This window comes from Coturnix japonica, chromosome 1, assembly GCF_054131305.1.
Source record: "Coturnix japonica strain WE chromosome 1, WE-NBRP24, whole genome shotgun sequence".
Classification (NCBI taxonomy): domain Eukaryota; kingdom Metazoa; phylum Chordata; class Aves; order Galliformes; family Phasianidae; genus Coturnix; species Coturnix japonica.
The window spans coordinates 100164164-100181972 of record NC_140663.1 but is presented as its reverse complement, the minus strand read 5'-3'; the positions used below and the strand labels follow the sequence as shown (position 1 = coordinate 100181972).

The 17809-nt window shown below is 43.7% G+C and overlaps 1 protein-coding gene across 1 annotated transcript; it reads left to right on the top strand.

Annotated features, from left to right (window-relative positions):
* The first annotated feature begins 10652 nt into the window (after positions 1 to 10652).
* Positions 10653 to 15056, top strand: LOC107324058 (trefoil factor 3-like). Its single transcript, XM_015883744.3, has 4 exons — positions 10653 to 10862; positions 12094 to 12240; positions 14087 to 14236; positions 14853 to 15056. Exons 1-4 carry the CDS (start codon positions 10784 to 10786, stop codon positions 14858 to 14860), a joined length of 384 nt encoding a protein of 127 aa, XP_015739230.1. The 5' UTR covers positions 10653 to 10783; the 3' UTR covers positions 14861 to 15056.
* Positions 15057 to 17809: the final 2753 nt, after the last annotated feature.

The window sequence follows — 17809 nt, the reverse complement described above, 5'->3', positions numbered from 1 at the left end:
TGGAAGGGACTTTCAGGGATTGTCAAGTCCAGCTCTGGGCTGCATACAGGACCACCCAAAAATCAGACCCTGTGTCTAAGATCTCTGTCCAGACACACCTTGAACTCCAGCACTGGGGGCCATGCCCACAGCTCTTTGTAGCCCATTCCATGCCCACCGCCCTCTGGTGCAGACCCTTTCCCTGACCCCCAGCTGCCTCTCCCCTGATACAGCTCCGTGCCATTCCCTCAGGCTCTATCATCAGTTATCAGAGAGAGCAGTCCAGCACCTGCCCCTTGCTGGCTTGGCTCTGTGTATCTTTATTCAACTTGAATAATTTTGGTAGCAACAGGATTGTTCATTTTTAAAATGTTCTCTTAGACAGGAAAAAATAATGAGTAGTGTGTTTAAGAGCGTTTAACTGCCTGTCCAGAAGGATAGTGGTCTTCTGTAGGTCCTCCCAGCTCTGTGTAGGTGTTTGGGATCTTCCAGGTGAGTGTGGGCAGCACCAGCACCATTTGGTGAGCAGACAAATCTGGTCCCATGTGCCAATAGTGGAGAACTTCTCCATGCTCTCATGAGAGAGCTGGGGAGCTGGAGGGCCCAAATGCAAAAGCAATCACCATCAGGGTCATTTCCCCAACTTACAGCACAGGGTTTTTGCTTTAGGAGACCCTCCCATTGTGGCCTGCACTTCCCAGAGTCCAAACCAGAGGCCCTTGGCACAGACAGATTGAGCAGTTTCTCTTCCAAAAAGGAAACCAGAGCCCTTTTGGGTAGGCAAGAATGGCTGGAGACAGCTGGACTGGTAGCAGCAGATCCTAGAAGGGCTGAGGTCAGGTAAGACCCAGCTACCAGCATCTTTGGACAGAGGACCACCACCACTCCTCCTTCAACCTCCACAGCACCCAGTCCATGTGCCAGAAGAGGGAGTGCAAAGTCTACTCACAAAGCTGAGCACAGATTTCTGTAAGATCTCAGCGCTCCCTAGGTTCCAACATGCTTAATTTACAGAGGAAAAGAAATGAAGGTATCCAGTAATTATTCCTTTATTTCAACTGATGAAAAAATTCTGTCTACATGTGTTTTTTTTGTTTGTTTTTTTTTTCCCAATGACACTCTTCATGATGGAAATGAAACAAGAATTTTATTACACACGTGCTAACAAATAAAGGTAAAAGCGTACTACAAAGGTCAACTGAAATACTTGTTATTGTTAGTCATTTGATTGAGGTGGCTCATCACTGCACCAGACAGCACAGGATGCTTTCAGACAGGCAGGTAAACATCCATCTGTACAGAGAAAGATTATGGGTGACATATATATGTGCAGTCAGTAGAACATGTACAAAAGCAAACTAAGCAGCTGAAAGGAAAACCCATAAAATAAAAATCCATAAAAAGTATAAGGCATCAGAAGAATTGTAATGTGGCCAAGTACCTTGTTTAGCCAACATCAGTCAGGCAGCTGCCTTACTTGCTTCTATCAGAGGAGAGCACCGTGGCACTCCGGACACTGAGAATGGAAACACCCACACCTCCCACATTCCCATTTGGTGATGCTGGGACACCGCATCACAACAGTTGAATTTCTACCTCTTGGAGTCTGGCCACAAAGCTCATTTAAAGCTGGAGAGGCTCACCTTCACAGAATCAGAGAATCACAGAATGGTTTGGGTTGGAAGGGAGCTCACAGACCACCCACCCCACCCCCAGCCATGGGCAGGGCTGCCCCCACCAGCTCAGGCTGCCCAGGGCCCCATTCAACCTGGTCTTGAGCATCTCCAGGGATGGGCACCACAGCTTCTATGGGCAGATGTGCCAGGGCCTCACCGCCCTCGGGAGAAAGGATTTTCCCCCCATTCCAGCCCTCATCAGAGGTTGTCTTTTAGGAGCATTTTTGCTGAGAATATTTCAGCAGGGTCTCTGCTTCACACCATTTCCAGGCCTGTTTTTCCCAAGAGCCAACAGTGGAAGATCTCTGATACTAATGTATACGCAAGAATTTACTAATTTTGTCTTTAAAGGTAGTGATCATTTTGTTACAGTTAAAATAGCCATGTTTAATTATGGAATGTGAAGAAAACCTCTGAAAGTTTCTGACCAGCACGTTGGCACCTCTAACATGGGCAGGGAACTATCTAATCTAGTGTTGTATAAAAGAACACTTAGGAATGGCAAACAAAGCATTTACTAAATAACAGTTATTCAGAAAAGATCTCAGCGCAATCATCGTGAATTATAGAGACAAGAAATGAGTTAAACTATTGGCAGAACCTTTTGTGACAACTAATGTAATTTGACTAAAGATAAGTGTTTCAGAAGGGTAAGAGGGCTGAGCCAAGAGTACAGTCCAGGCTGGACTTTGCGGAGAACAAGGGGAAACCCCAAGGCAGAAATGCTCATGTTAGGGCACGTGGACGGTGCTCCCAGCTCCTGAGGCCTCCCTCTGACTCATGTAGTACCTCTCTGTTTCCTCTTTTGCAGGTGGCCTCCTTAATGCAAACAAATCTGTGTTACGTGAATGTGGCCAGGTTTGCTGCCTAATGAGTATCTCTGGCAGCTGGTTTGTTGTTCAGAAACCAGGCCGTTTCATACAGAGGCCTCAGGTTTCCCACATTTCTAAAGTTCTCTTTTGTTATTAAGGGGATGAATAAAGCTATTATAAACCTCTCCAAACAAAATCCAGCCAGCCCAGGACTATGATCTAGGAACAGCACATGTAGAATGAGGCAATGAGGGATTCCAGCAACACTTAACTTGTCATTTATATATAGTTAAATCTTGCTATCCCTTCCATCAGCAGTGGATGTTTCCATCACAGTGCCTTTGGCTGCAAAATGCTGAGGCTATGGGGCTGGGAGCACAACCATATCAGGGTGCAACACTGCATGGCTCTAGGAAAATGCAAGTTATCACATAGGAAAGCTCCAGGAAAGCAATAGACCCTGATCTCCCCAAAAGCCTCCTATGGTGCTATAGCCAAGTTGGCTTGATGGGCATGCTATACGGAAATAGCTGCCTGCTGGGTTACTGATGGAGTGGCCAAATATCACCAGAGGCAGCAGAGAATACAGGATGGTCTGGTGCTTCACCCTTCTGAAGAGATACATGGGGGCATGATCTGATGGTTTGCTTTGGATGTGGGTGTTGGAGGTTTGCATAGAAAGCGGACAGCCCCTCTCTAGCACCTGGTGTACATGCACAAAACTTTTCTCACCTAGGTAAAAAACCTCTCTGACCTCTCAGCACTGGCTGACAATCCCAGAGCACGCACTTGTGGCTATTTTTGTCTGTTTTGCAGTCAGTATCCATGTAAAACTGCATGTGAGAATCTATTTCACTAGCACAGATGCATCCCCTTCCTTGAGAAGGGGTAAAAGCCCTTGGGACACCTTTGATTCTCTCACTGAAGCTTATACCAGAGCAGCATTCATTTGCACTGACACCAGCCCTTTCCGTTCCTTGCCCTTTCCAAACACCAGCACCCAGCTGGCTGAAACTGAGCCCAGCAAACTGCGTGTTTCCTTTTTCTCTATCAATTCTTAATTGTGGCCCCTTCATCATTAGTTCCCACAGGACCATCAATAGCATATTTGTCTGACACAGGCAGCTTCACTGCTATAAATTCTCCACAGCCCATTGAATAGAGACTTTTTAATTAGGTTTTAGAAATTTTCCATTAGCAGAGAGACACTGAGAATTCAGGTCTTACTTCTGAAAAGCAAACTATGATAGAGGTGGCAGCAGCTTGATTTACAGAAATATTAATATTTTCTATTTATGGGCATGAATTAAGAGATGATTTGCTAGTGGATAGAAACATGTTTGTCACTTGTGCTACAAATGAGAACGTACGAAATACACTCTCAGGAATTCACTGCCTTCTAGTGGAATGCTAAAGCCCAGTTCTAGGGTACCAGTAACAAAAGATCCTTCTTCTCCATCACCTTCTGTCACCTTCAGCCTTACACACACATAGTGAAAGCTGTTTGCAGCATAACACTTATGCCAGAGCCTCATTTGAAGGGCTCCCAGGGCACCTTGAAAGCATCACCCTCAGCGGCCCCACATGATGACTGTACCAGCCCAATACCAGACAGGCTTTCTGACTTCCCAGCTCAGCTCTGGACCAAACTTTGCCTTGGTCCTCAAAGAGAAGTTTGCATGAGATGATGGAGAGACGCATATTGACCTCTCCCTACAAAGGAGTTTCCTTGGATCCCACCCAGACCAAGACACTGATTTACAGTGCACTCTGGATCAGTTAATATAATTTTTTTTTGGCACTAAATCAATTAATTCTGATCACATTTGTAAACGGAGCCTGGAACCTCAATATCTCCCAAACTTTAAATTTTTGTCATGTTGCCTTTTGATTGCCCCTCTGTATAGAAAGACACCCATTCCTGAGCTAGTTTATGCTATAAATATGTCCTGAAATGGGTAAATTACATTACAATATGTTTCTGATTTTGCCACTGTACCACCACACCACAGGAGGTATTTTTGCTCACAGCTGGTCCACACTGTTTCCTGCTGTTCCAAACAGCTGACCTTAACACATCAACATATGGAGCTGGTGATCAGCGTTGGTGTCTCCCTGTTCCTGGTGAGAGGTGCTGAATGGATCCTGCCCCTCGTGACTTCATCAGCCAGCTTCCCTCCTTCCCTCCTCACTGAGGGAGGAAACCATCACTGGCGAGCCATCCCTTCCTTCATCAACAGTGTCTTTCTTCCAGTGATCACAACTGACATGAAGGACTGAGTTTGCTTTGAGTTCAGGTGAGTTTCAGAAGCATCGCCATTCATCATGCCATTTTCCACTCTGAAAAGTGGGACATTTTTAACAGATTTAGAATTTAAACCAAGCTCCATTATCTTGATTTTGAGCTCTGAGCTTTCAGAATGTGATTAAACTCCAAAATTTAGGAGAGTCTGAAAAGATTTTCCTAAAAATATAACAAAAAAGCAAAAGAAGTAATCATAAAATCATAGTTTTGGCCAGACCAAGTCAGGCCAGGTCCATCTTTATTCCTGATCTGATGCCAGGCCTGGCCAGTCACGGGTGCTTACAGGAAAGCTTTAAGAAGGAGTACAGACCAATCTTTCCTATAGGTCGTAGAAATTTAGAGCCTTCTGAAGACAGAATTTATACCTTGAATATCATAAATAGCACTGCCAGTGGCCCTCTGTGCTGGGTGGTACCACCTGTCTTACAGTCCTTGCCTATCCCTGGCCTTCTGCTTCTGGAGAAATGAATTCTAGACCAGTCACACATTATATTCTTCTCATTTGCAGCTGCAGTCTCACTGCAGCCTCACATTTACTGACTTTCTCATGTTTGTATTGTGAGGAGCAGTGAGCAACATGAGCCGAAGGCCAGCCACCATCCTTTCCTAAATAGCAGCACGAGTTGCTGCCAAAGAAAGAGTTAAAGAGCAAGTCAGATGGGCAGTGACACTTCCCCAGATTCTTCCAACATCCAATGATTTCCAGCTTAGGCTTTTATTGAGATAGACTTACAACCCAGAACAAATTTTCTTCTACAGATTTTGATCACTCCCCAGATTCATGTGAAGTTTTAGCAAATGCAGGATCCTGCAGGAAGGAATTCCACAGCTTGCCTACATCCTGCCCATGTGTCCATCTTCCTTCCCTCACTTTGAATGTGCTTCTTAGATGGCCAGACTTCAGTATTAGGTGAGACAATGAAGCAGTGGTATATTCCTCTGCCTTCTGTGACTTTATAGACCTTGCAGTCTGGATAGACCCAACCTACATGGTCATTCCCGGCGTGGATGCTGTCCCATCCTACCAGCTTTCCTTCATCGTCATGACTGGACCTGTTAGAGACTGGAGACTGAGAAAAGGGGCATGAGAAAAGCAGATGTACTGTGGGTTTTTAAGATGGCACAACAGCGTTCTCCATTCCATATCCTCCATTCCATTTAATAATCACTGCTAATTGCCATTTGCTTTCCTCATTTGCTAAGTACTGAGCTGCTGTTTTCACAGATCTGCCTCTCCTGCCCTATATGCCAGCATCACACACTGTACTCTCTCATAACCAGGTGATAAGAACCAGATCAGGGCTATCATTTTGTCTGAAGGGTTAGGGTTGCTCCTTTCCCAGATGAGCAGTGCTTCATGTTTACAGGCAGTATCAACTGCAATCTTACCCTGCAGTCATTCAGTTCTGCAAAATTCATCTGTGCATCTTCCTCGTATCTTCACCACCACGGTGTTGCTAACAAATTTTACCCTCTCCCACTGTTTCGAAGCAGTTTATAAGTTTATTGTTATGCAAAGGTCCCAGCATGGCTCCTTCTGGCCTTTCCCTTCAATGAAAACTGCTCACTCTGTTACCTTCTTCTTATTACTCTGTTACCTTCTTCTTATCCAGGCAAACACTTCTCCTTCTGGCCTGTGACAACTTAGTTTCTGAGCTGCTACTCTCTTCTAAATCTGTGTCCATAGTTGACTGCTTCCAAGCCTGGGTCTTTTCTCAACATCTCTTCAAATTGCACTTTCTCCTTTTAATGTGGGGCAACCAGAACCTCACAAAGCCATACAGGCATGGGCTCAGCGGGAACTGCAGTGGTGTCAGAATCACTTCTGCCATTTCATCCTCAGTCCCTTTTCCAATAGCAACTAAAACTTGATTTGCCTTCTTGACACTTTGAATATTCAATTGGTGTAAGCAAAGTAGTGCAGAGCTCTGTCTGAGTGACAAGGGCTAATTTACGGCCCATCTTTGTGTTTACATATAATTAAGTTATTTTCCTCCATGCACTTTACAGTGCACTTACTTATTCTGTCTTTCACTTGACATTTATCACTCTTGTAAGATATCTCCATAACTCCACGGTTACCTGCACTTTTTGGAAAAATATGACAAATAATTCTGAATCATCTGCATATTCATCACTTCATTATTCACCAACATTTTCTTATCATTTCTGAGCCTGTTGAACAACAAAAATCCTCTTCTCCCCTTTGTGATAACTAACCTTTGTCTTCTATTGCAGAAGAAGTTATTTGTTTATCTCTCTCTGATTTTACCTCCATGCATTCATTCTTATTTTTTATCTTTTATGTTTTCTTTATTTGGCTTTGGGGGGGGGGAAGGGGGGGGGGGGAGGTGGGGAAAGGCCTTTTTTTCTTATAGTAGCTCCCTTTACTTTCCTGCTTAACTCTTCTGGGTCTATGTACATGCATGAGGACATTTCTTCTTTTTCTTTTCCTTTTTCATTTTCATTTTCTTTCTCTTTTTCTTTCTCCTTTTTCTTTTTTCTTTTTTCTCTAATTTAGTCATAGGATCATAAAATATCCTGAGTTGGAAGGGACCCATAAAGATCATTGAGTCCAATCTCGGGATCCACACAGGAGCACCCAAAATTCAAACCCTATGGCTGAGCACTTTGGATGTTGAAATTCAGGCTTTTAGACCTGACTGAGCTCTGAGTTACATATCTGATTAGCTTCACGTAATTACCTTTCTCATTTTACCTTAGGCATGGATGCTGACAACAAAAATGTGATGAAATCCCTTGTCCAGAACTGCCTCTGCTTTTATAAAGTTCATATTCTTTTTAAAAAGTCCCCTGGAAGAGTTCATGCACACCAAGTTAAAGCTGGTTTGGACACCCCCGCTAATATATCTGGTATAGTTATATTTATCTAAGAGATAAGGCTGAATGGCTCTCAGTGCTTACTTTGAACCATTCGTTCCCAGAGTTAAGATGTAAGGTTTTCTCTGTTTATTTTTTGAACCCACAGTGTTATTCGGTTGATAGGCAAATAACAACCTGAACTGAGAGCTTTTGTGTGCTCAGTCAGCTTATTAAAATACATGGGAGGCTGATGGTTCCACTGGCACCAGAAATGCAAGCGTTTTCTCACAGTGTATGCTTCAAAACAACTCAGAGAACTGTCAGAGACCCTGTTGTATCTCATCCTTACTGCTTGCTTTTCCATGATTCCTCTTCTAGAGGGGAAAGCTTCTCCTTCTTTCTATAGTTCTTCCCCCAGACCTGTGCAGCTCTGGCTCTGGTCCTCTGAGGATGATGTCTTGGTAATGTAGGGAAACGTGAGCTGTGGTGGGACTCAGCCTTCAGAAGGAACGTTCATCCAGACTGAGGTGAACACAAGGGTCACGGAGTTCCTCTGTTTCCAATTGCTCCTGACCCAGTGTCAGCCCATACTTTTCTTAGTGACAAGCACCTACCTCTGCAACAGAGGCAGATTTCCCTGTGGTGTGTCTTGCTAAGTAAGCTGTGCAAATGGAGAGCTGCAAAGCCTCTAGATGTACTTCAGGAGCTTACATTTATAAATATGTGTTATGTTAGACATAATACATATGCACACTTTCAAGCATTGTGGTCTCATGTACTATCATTCTCCACAGTTTGGTTGAGCTGTATTTTTCCAGAAGTATTTCTTAGCTTGTCTTTGAGGCCTAGTTTTGCTGTTTTGATCCAAAAACAGGGCCCTCCCTAAAAGGGAAAAGGAAAACCCATCTCCAGCTCATACACAGGGCACAGGGATCTCTGATCTGCAGCACCCTTGTAGAGCAAGGCAAACAGTCTGACAGTTAAGGAGGAGAGTATTGCTCATTCCTGCAGTTCTCATAAATGTTCTCTTAAAACTCAGCATTGCAGTGAATGACATGAGATGAGCTTTGCCTAGGTGGTCTATATGTACTGTCTTTACTTATGGGTCTTCCTTTTTACTGGGCATCCCTTGCAGAGATTGAGGAAGCTGAATTGATAAAGACTCCTACAAAATCCAAATATACAAACTGGAGACATTCATTGTTTCTCTATGCCTGAGCCCCTAGCTCCATTGTGATTCCCAGGATACCAGAGAGTGGTGGTGAGAAAGGCCAGGAGGCTGGAAGGAGGCAAAGAGCCCTTCCAGTCCCTCTGGTGCTCAATGCAGAGTGACCCAAAGGTCTGGGTGGATACTGGCCTCAGGGAAAGAAACACATTTGTGGAAAAACCCCTGATAGTGTCCAAGGCTTCGCTCTATAAACATATCAGAGATCTTAAAGTGATCCGCTGGCAAAAAGCGAGGGGCTCATTTCTTTCAGTGTGTTTGCTTTAAGATGCCAATCATGTGCTCTTTCCGTAGCAAGAATTCTGTGGTATATTTGCCATTGTGTGTGTGGTAGGATTGGGCCCAGGAGCTGACAGCCAGCAGATAAGGGCTTAACTAATGTTCTGTAAGAGGCAGGAGGGACTGATTTTATCATGGTGGCCTGATTTATGCCTAGGGCCAATAATCAGCTGTGAGCTGCTGTTGTAGCATGAAGGCTGCACAGCTCCCGTGTGAAGCACAAGATTTCATCCAGGCTCAGTGCCTTCTGAAGGAAGCTGGTGGAAAACTGATCTGGGCTTCCTCAGGACAAGCATCACCTTTGGCCTTTAGGAGTGCTGTCAGCATTCCATACAAGGAGAAAAATGGATTTTTGAATTTTAGATCTGGTGTTTTCCCTCACTGATGAAAGTAAAAGGTGAGGGCTGGCACACAGTCCTCCTCCACCTCCAGCTTGGTATCATGTGCAGTGAAGGATGCACACAGTGTCTGATTTCTGAATCATGGCTTTCAGTGAGAGAACATAAATGAAGTCTTTAAGAAGTTCTACAGCAGGATTTGAGTCTCTCCTTTATAAGAAAGAAATTGAGGCCCTGGAGAATGTTCAGAGAAGGGCAGTGAAGCTGTGAGGGATCTGGAGCACAAGTCTGATGGGGAGCAGCTGAGGGAACTGGACTTCAGTCTGGAGAAAGGGAGGCTCAAGGGTGACCTCATTGCGCTCTGCAACCACCTGAAAGGAGGCTGCGGTGAGGTGGGGTTGTGGATGCCCCGTCCTTGGAGGTGTTCAAGACCAGGTTGGATGGGGCCCTGGGCAACCTGATCTAGTAAATGTGTATGTTTGGTGGCCCTGCCAGGCAGGGGGGTTGGAATTACATGATCCTTGAGGTCCCTTCCAACCCGGGTCATTCTGTGATTCTGTGATTCTTCTCCCAGGTAACAGCAGTAGGACAAGAGGGAATGGCCTCAAGTTGAATTACAATTAAAATATTCAGGAAATAAATTCAGTTATTTAAAGAAGCTCAATTTCCATGGGGCAGACACTCTTGCATAGGATAACTACTCTGCAGTATCAGCTGGAAGGTAGGGGACCAGCCCCTGTACAAGCACCATCCCCAGTTGTTTAGGCTGAGATGATGACACAAAAACTCTCCTTTTCTCACCCAAGTGTCCCAGAGCTTGAAGGTGTTACAACTCCAGCTGCCCTGCCACATAAGCTGAAGAGTAAATGTAACTCAGACTGAACTTAAGGACAAGGAATATTGGTGGCATATCAAATGCACTTGGAAAGGAAATGCATGTATATGTTTTGCAGTAGAAGCAACCATTTGAAGCTGCTAAGTGATCCAAAGCACTCATGGCTATGATGTCAGCTAGGAATGCCAGAGGCATGCAGTAATGTCCAATTAATAGATTAGGGGATCACGTAATAGATACGTGTTCTAGGGGTACATAATAAACATGCAATGAAAAGTTCACACGAGCCTAGAAATTTATCTCAGGGATATCAAACTATACACGTTAACATTTCCTAATTAAACAACAACAAAAAAAAACCCACCAGCCTCTGGGTGAAGCTTTGCAGGGAACAATGTTATCGGATCTCTCCAGGTAAACATGAGGACCATATAAAACAGGCTGCTTGAGGCAAAGCAGCACCTCTCCTCCGCTTCCCTTCCCAGCCAGAGGCCAGAGGGCTCCCAGAGCAATGGATGTGAAGGGGATCTGCTTGCTCTTTGGCATCCTTGCTGTAGTCCTCATCAGCTCAACAGAAGGAAAACCACCATGTAAGTACATTTACCTCCTGTTGCTTTTGCATCAGCCTGATCCTACTGATTATAATGGCAGCAAGAGCATGCCTCCAGATCACACGCCAGACAGGGACTGTATTGCTCTGGCACTATTCCCAAATCTGGAGTCTATTTAATTTTGTTTTCAGAGAAAGCTAGAGCAAAACAACAACAAAAACTGCAGGTGAACTCCTATTGGTGGAATAACCAGAAACCTGCCCCAAAAATGGAAGAACAAAATGCTCAGGAGTACAGTATAACAGGACTGGGACTGGAGTAGTAGTTAGATTTGTCTAAAGAGTCTCCTGACATCCGTTTCATGTTACTTTTCTGCATTAATGTGGTTTCAGATAAATCTATCTGCCTCATCCACAGAAGACAAGTCATCTAAGTAACTCAGGAAGTGGAAAGCCAGTAGCTCAATGGCACGTGCAAAGGGACATCTCCAGAATGTCTTGGTTGTAGTTGACTATGTAGTAGCAAAATATTAGAAGCTGCCACTCAGAGAGTGGTGACGCACTGGAACAGGTTGCCCAAGGAGGTTGTGGATGCCCCATCCCTGCAGGCATTCAAGGCCAGGCTGGATGTGGCTCTGGGCAGCCTGGTCTGGTGGGTGGTGACCCTGCACGTAGCAGCAGGGTTGAAACTGGATGATGGTTGTGGTCCTTTGCAACTCAGGCCATTCTGTCATTCTATGAAAAGTGCAGCTGCAATTATTTGTATGCCACTGTGTTCTTACAGTGACCTGAAAGATAACGCTAAGGTTTGGTATCTTTAAACTTACATCCACAGGACCCTTAACTCATTCTTTCCTCAAATGAGATGAGCGAATCAACAAATATTTAGCACCTCAACACCTGAAGTTACCATTTTTGGCATTTGATGTGATCTGTTTGAATTTCACTATCCCACTGTGCTGAGCTGGGCTGGATGCATGTGGGACCATGCAGTACTGGGTGAAGTACAGATCTTACTGAAGTTGATAAGGGAGTTTCACCTTAGCCATTAGAGAGGGGCCCAGCATTTCACTTGCCATCTATTTGCCATGAACAGATCTTAAAACAAACATTTTAAGCTCTGATCTTAACAAGCAAAAGAAAACATGCACTTATAAGATGGCCAGAGTCCAGGGAAAGCTTACAGTTTCAAGAGAACACTTATTAAATGTACCTCTGTTAACAAGTATGCAAACTAACACCCAGTAACTTTGGATTTCTGTCCTCAACAGCAAAATGCCAGTGCAAAATAGCTGCCAGGGAGCGGAGGAACTGCGGCCCCCCAGGAATCTCAGCAGCAGAATGCAGGAAAGCTGGGTGCTGCTTCAATGCATCCGTACCTGGTGTCCCCTGGTGCTTCACTCCTAAACCAAAGAAAGGTAACACCTCCACCAGAAACACTAACTTGCCTGGTGCTTGCTTATACAGAAACATGTGCAATCAGGGAGTGGCTCTGCTCTTACTCTTAGGCCAAAGAAGTGAAAGCAAACCTCTCTTAGAAGACGTTTGGTAGAAAAATGCAAAGTCAAATATTGATTGCCTGTCAGGCTTGGAATGCGTCCTCTTTGCACAAGACATTTCTTTTTCCTTCAGGATCCTTGTTATCAGATAGCTCAAGCTGACTGTATAAAAACATTTCACTGCCAATTGTGGGCTTGTCTGTCACTGGAGCATACAGTGGATGCTCATGGATGGATGCTCATGGATGCTTGGCACTTACCTAAAATGAGCTTTCTATGTGGCTGACAAGAACATTAATGCCACTTTAGCAACATGTGTTAAAGAGATCAGAAAGTCCTCAGCAGATGAATCATTTAAGAACACGGACATCCTGTAACTTAGAGGTTTTTCTTCTTTTCCTTTTATAAGATTATTTTCATGCTTGCCACTTTCTTCATTTTCTGCTTGATTCCCAGTATAATGCCAATGGGTGGTTCTTTTTTTGTTTGTTTGTTTTCTCTCCTGTTTTTGCTTCCAGTGCTCATTTAATGACATCTCCAAATTATGTCAGGGCAGACCATTTTTCTCCATTAGATTCTTCCTTCTGAAGACCCATTGAAAAATCAGAACTCCTTCTATCTTTTATCCTTATGTTCCCATAGAGGGTCAGAGATACTCACCCAAATCCCTCAGTTGCTGAGTGCATTTCATGTAACTGTTGAATGCAAAGCGCCAACTGCATGACTCCTTCTTAGGAGAACTGCAGTGCAATTTTAGCCATTATACCACCAGCTCTGGACATGTGAGATAAGAGGAAGTGAGGATACAAAGGCAGTGTTAACAAATAAACTAACTTAGTGTGTATCAAGATTGTTTAACAAGGCTTAGAACTGCTGGGATTTTATTTTGGCTTTGAACACTGCTTGCTTTTCTTTAAAATCTTGAAAAAGAAATGGCTGTATCTCACAACAGCACTTTCATAGAGTTGCTTCTTTGAGCAGTAATCTTCTAGGATAGGAATACCTAATTATTCAGTCTGGGTGGTGAGAGGGGCTTAATGTAGATTCCCCACAACTACAGTTCCTATCCACTGGTTGCATTCCCACAGAAGTTCCTTCCTTGCATGTAATTTTAATTTGCTGGATGAGCTGTGATTCCTCCTAAGTGACTTAGTTTCCCTCCACAACTGAAGCTGGCATGGATGCGAATGGATCTTCCTCTCATCACAGCAGGGCTGCTGTAGTGTTGGCCTCTTGCACTGAGCCAGACACTTGGCTGCAGTCTGTGGTATCATCATGGAAGACAAAGAATCATTGAGTATTCTCAGTTGAAGGGAAACCACAAAGGTCACTGAGTCCAACTCCTGGCTCCACACAGGACCACTCAAATTCAAATCCTGTGTATAAGAGTGTTGTCCAAACACTCCTTTAACTCTGGCAGCTTGGGGCTGTGACCATTCTGCATTTGGCCCTCTGCTCCACTGCTGGATCTGCAAAAGGCTAAACTGGATTGCTGCCTGCCAGGCACTTCTAGGGTGAACTTTGGCCCATCTAACCCCAAGGGTGCAGCAGAAGTTCCTCATCTTTTGGTATGCAGCTTTGCATAGTAGGCATAGTAAGAGTTTGAGTGATCTTGCTGCCTGAAATCAGTGTGGAAAAGGTCACCACTGCTGTTGTGCTTGCTCATAGACCCCACCTACCTTTTATTTGTAATTTTTTTTCCACCATGTACATTGGGCATAATGTAATACAGCCTCTATCCTTCCTTCTTTCTCCCTTTACACAGTTAAGAAAGTGTGCCCTGCTGATCCTCGTATCCGAGTGAACTGTGGCTACCCTGGCATCACAGCTAAGGAGTGCCTAAGCAGGAGATGCTGCTTCCGGGCACATCCTGCTGGTGTCCCCTGGTGCTTCTACCACCGCACGGTCGAAGAAGGTAAAATCCAAATGAGATATCTCTCCTGCATCCCCACAGCCACCCCATAGTTCCAGAACAGGACAGGATCTTCTCTGATTCTCAGTATGGGTTCAGAGCCTCCTCACCCAAAGGCATCAGTGGGTGATAAACCCTGAAAGACCAGCTTCTTTCACGGGAGGGGGGGTGGTGCTGATGTGTCCCAGGACCAGGGACCTGAGGGCAATTGGGGCTCAAGTGTGAGTGCGAGCCCTTGGCTAGCAAGATGATAGAGGTGTGGCTGCCAAGACTTTATCACAAGAGGTAAAGGCTTCTTTTTAGAAACATAGAATGAATATGATAGAAATTTCTGAACCCTTGCTCCTGTGTTACAGTACAACTAGTGCAGCCCTGTCTGTTTCCAAGCCATCCCACAGTCTATTTTGCCCCTGGAATTATCATTTGGTTTTAATCATCTGAATCATAGCTAGGAAACACATGTAAAATGGGTGGGACACTAGTTGCTAAAGTCTGTCTGTTGGATGCACGCACTCTTTTTAATATACTGCATCTAGGCAAATACTTCCTTGCATCTTGTCAAATTTGAGGAGAAAAACATCTATCTTAACCTACCACCTCTTTCTCCCCCTCCTCCCAGGTTGTTAAAGTAGAAACTTCCTGAAGAACCTGCTCAACTGGGAAATAACAGCCAGCTGTCCCAGCTCCAACTTCTTGTTTGTAGTAACCATGATTTCCAGGTGATTTTTTCTTCTTTCTGAAGAAAATATAACCACAACTTCTCCTCTCTCAGTAGGGTAGTACGTACCGGTTTTCAACGTAATAAAAGAACCAAGATACAATCCATGAGTCCTCTGCTACCTTTATTTTAAAGCTGCATATTTCTGCTTCCCAGGAAGTCAGACATCTCAGTGATGTCTACTGCTTACATTTCACACCTGTGAGCAGCTATATGTACATGCTACCTGACAGGTGGCTACACATGGACCCCTCTCTTTTTAGCATGGACAATACTCAGAACTTCCCTTCACACCGCTACAACAGTAGGACTGGGTTGCTTTTTCCCCTCAGGACATAAGTAAAGTTCCATTTGCCAATGTGTTCCACAGGAAAGAATCATGGTATCAGTAAGGCTGGAAAAGAGCACTAAGTTTACTTAGTTGGCTGTTCAAGTTCTGGCAAAGCTCCCATTCAGGAACAGGGGCCACAATTTGATGTTTCACTTATATGTTTTCCTAATATTTTCTGTCTGTAGAAGAGATCAAGGACAGGCACAAAACTACAACGCCAAGCAGCTAGCAATGCAATTGCACAACACTGCATAAAAAGTTATCAGATACTCTCGAAGAAGTCTGCAAGGCACCAAAAAAAGGCAGAAGACAGAAAAGAAATGAGGCTATGAAATAAAAAAAGAAAGATGCATTTAGTACTAATGTGACTAATGCTACCCTTGGCGGCAGTTTCTGCCACAAATGGAGCTTGCAATATACATTTCCCAACCAAGACCTTTATTACGGTTCTCTTCAGATCAGATCTCGGTGCTGAACTGTCAGCATGACAACTGCTTGCTGTCAACCTGGGCACTTGTGTTCCTCCATATTCAAAAAGGGGGCAATCTTACTGTAGCAGATTTCCTGCCTTCCACTGTTTCTGAATCTGAACTATGAAGGAGAGTTTAAACTAATAGCTACAAGAAAATAATGCAGCATTAACTGTTGTTTTCAAGTGCTCTCTGTTTTATGAATCCATTTGGAATATAGAGTGGAAGGTAATTGTGTGTGAGGTACATTAACTTTTGCACAGTTGCTAATGAGAAGCTTATGGTTGGCTTACTTCATAGCATTAATTATAATGTAAGACACTAAAAGTAATTTAAGTTGCCCCTCTGGCTACAAAGGAGTCCTGTTGTTCTTTTCTGGTCTTTGGAGATTTGGCATGGGGAGCCATCTAATTTTGGGGGCTGTAAATCCTTCAGTCCAGCATTTTTTCATACCATAAAATATGGCCTCAATTACAATTAGAAAACTGTCTTGCCTTTAGTACGAAAAATGCAATCCTATTGCATCCTATGGGCTGTTTATCCTTCAAGCATCATGGCTTGCGTTGTCTAGGACTGGATTCATGACCAGCTTGTGAAAGCTGTGGCTGCTGTCCTTGACCCGGGGTGAAGAGAGGAATAAATCTATACATTCCAGATTACTGAGCAGAAAGAAGAAAGGGGATCACAGAATGATTAAAGTTTGACAAAACCTCTGAGACCATCAAGTCCAACCACGAGCCCATCTCTCCACATCCACTAACCACGTCCCTCAGTGCCACATCTACATACAATCATTCACTGCTGCCTGTAATGCAAGAGCATAGGGAAACTGTGCTGAAACATGCAGGTAGGGTGATGAACAGGTGATTCAAACAGGAATTAAATGTGTCTGTGGAAGTTAAATCCATCAAAGACAAGAAAATACAGAGAAACTCCCAGAGACTCAGGCAGTCCTTGACTTGTCAGGCAAGCACACCTTGATGCATTGCCCTGTTCTTACACTCTTAACTGTGCAGTGCTGTTGCCACTGTCAGATACTTGGCAACACAGATCTTTGCCCTGAGCCAACACAACTGCATTTCTGTTTTGAGGAATTTTCACTGTATCCATAAACTAAATGCACTGGGACTTATGTGAAGCTACCAGGATAAACATCCAAACCAGGCAGTTCGCTGCCCTTCCTGACTGCCAGAACCTCACGCAATCAGTGAGAACGTACCTCCACCAACACAGCTGCCACATATATACATGGGACAAAAGCAACTGTCTGAAAATAATAACACTTTATTTGATTTTTATTTTTATTTTTTTTTTCCTTACATTATCATAAATGCTCTCTATTCTCAGAAAACAAAGCCCTAGTTTGGAAAATAATGCACATACAAATCTCTTACGGGTATTAAGTATACAGAAATATACAAAGATTTCTCTATTGTTGTCATGTATCATGAGAATGTCCCACATCCCACATTTTTACTCAGGTTCACCGTACCAGTAAGCATAAACTACAAAGGTAACAAGCAACCTGAAAAAGACATGGTTGATATAATTACATACATGTATATATATATCTACAACAGTGCAAATATATCACAGCGTGCGGGCAGCAATAGTCTCTAGAGAAGCATAGTAAAACTGATTCATAGTAATGCAAATGCATTACAGAAACAACAGTGACATTCGATATACAGCATATGCACACTTCAGCACGCTGATTTAAAATGATGCTTGCATTGACTCTTGCTTTAAAAACAAAAGAACAAATGTTAAATAATTCAATTACAGATTCAAGGGCAGTATCTCACAATAAGGTCAACTGACTCAGATCAAGTAATTAACAGATCTGTACCAATACAGGTAAGGGTTTGGCTACACTGTGGGACTTGTCTTCTTGTTAGATATATCATGTGATCTTCTTCCTTTAATTTCATTACTGTAACTGAGGAGCATTTGTTTCATGTTCTTTTTCAGAACTGCTCAACAACTTTGAGAAACATTAAACCTGTTTCTTAAAGTGAACTAAAGGAGTCTGCATAACAACACTAAATGGGTTACTA

Bases quoted from the DNA above. Each gene is read 5' to 3' on its own strand.
- LOC107324058 (XM_015883744.3), top strand. From the start codon at position 10,784: ATGGATGTGAAGGGGATCTGCTTGCTCTTTGGCATCCTTGCTGTAGTC. The intron at 10,863-12,093 runs GTAAGTACATTT...TGTCCTCAACAG, and splicing joins AACAGAAGGAAAACCACCAT to CAAAATGCCAGTGCAAAATA. The intron at 12,241-14,086 runs GTAACACCTCCA...CCCTTTACACAG, and splicing joins CACTCCTAAACCAAAGAAAG to TTAAGAAAGTGTGCCCTGCT.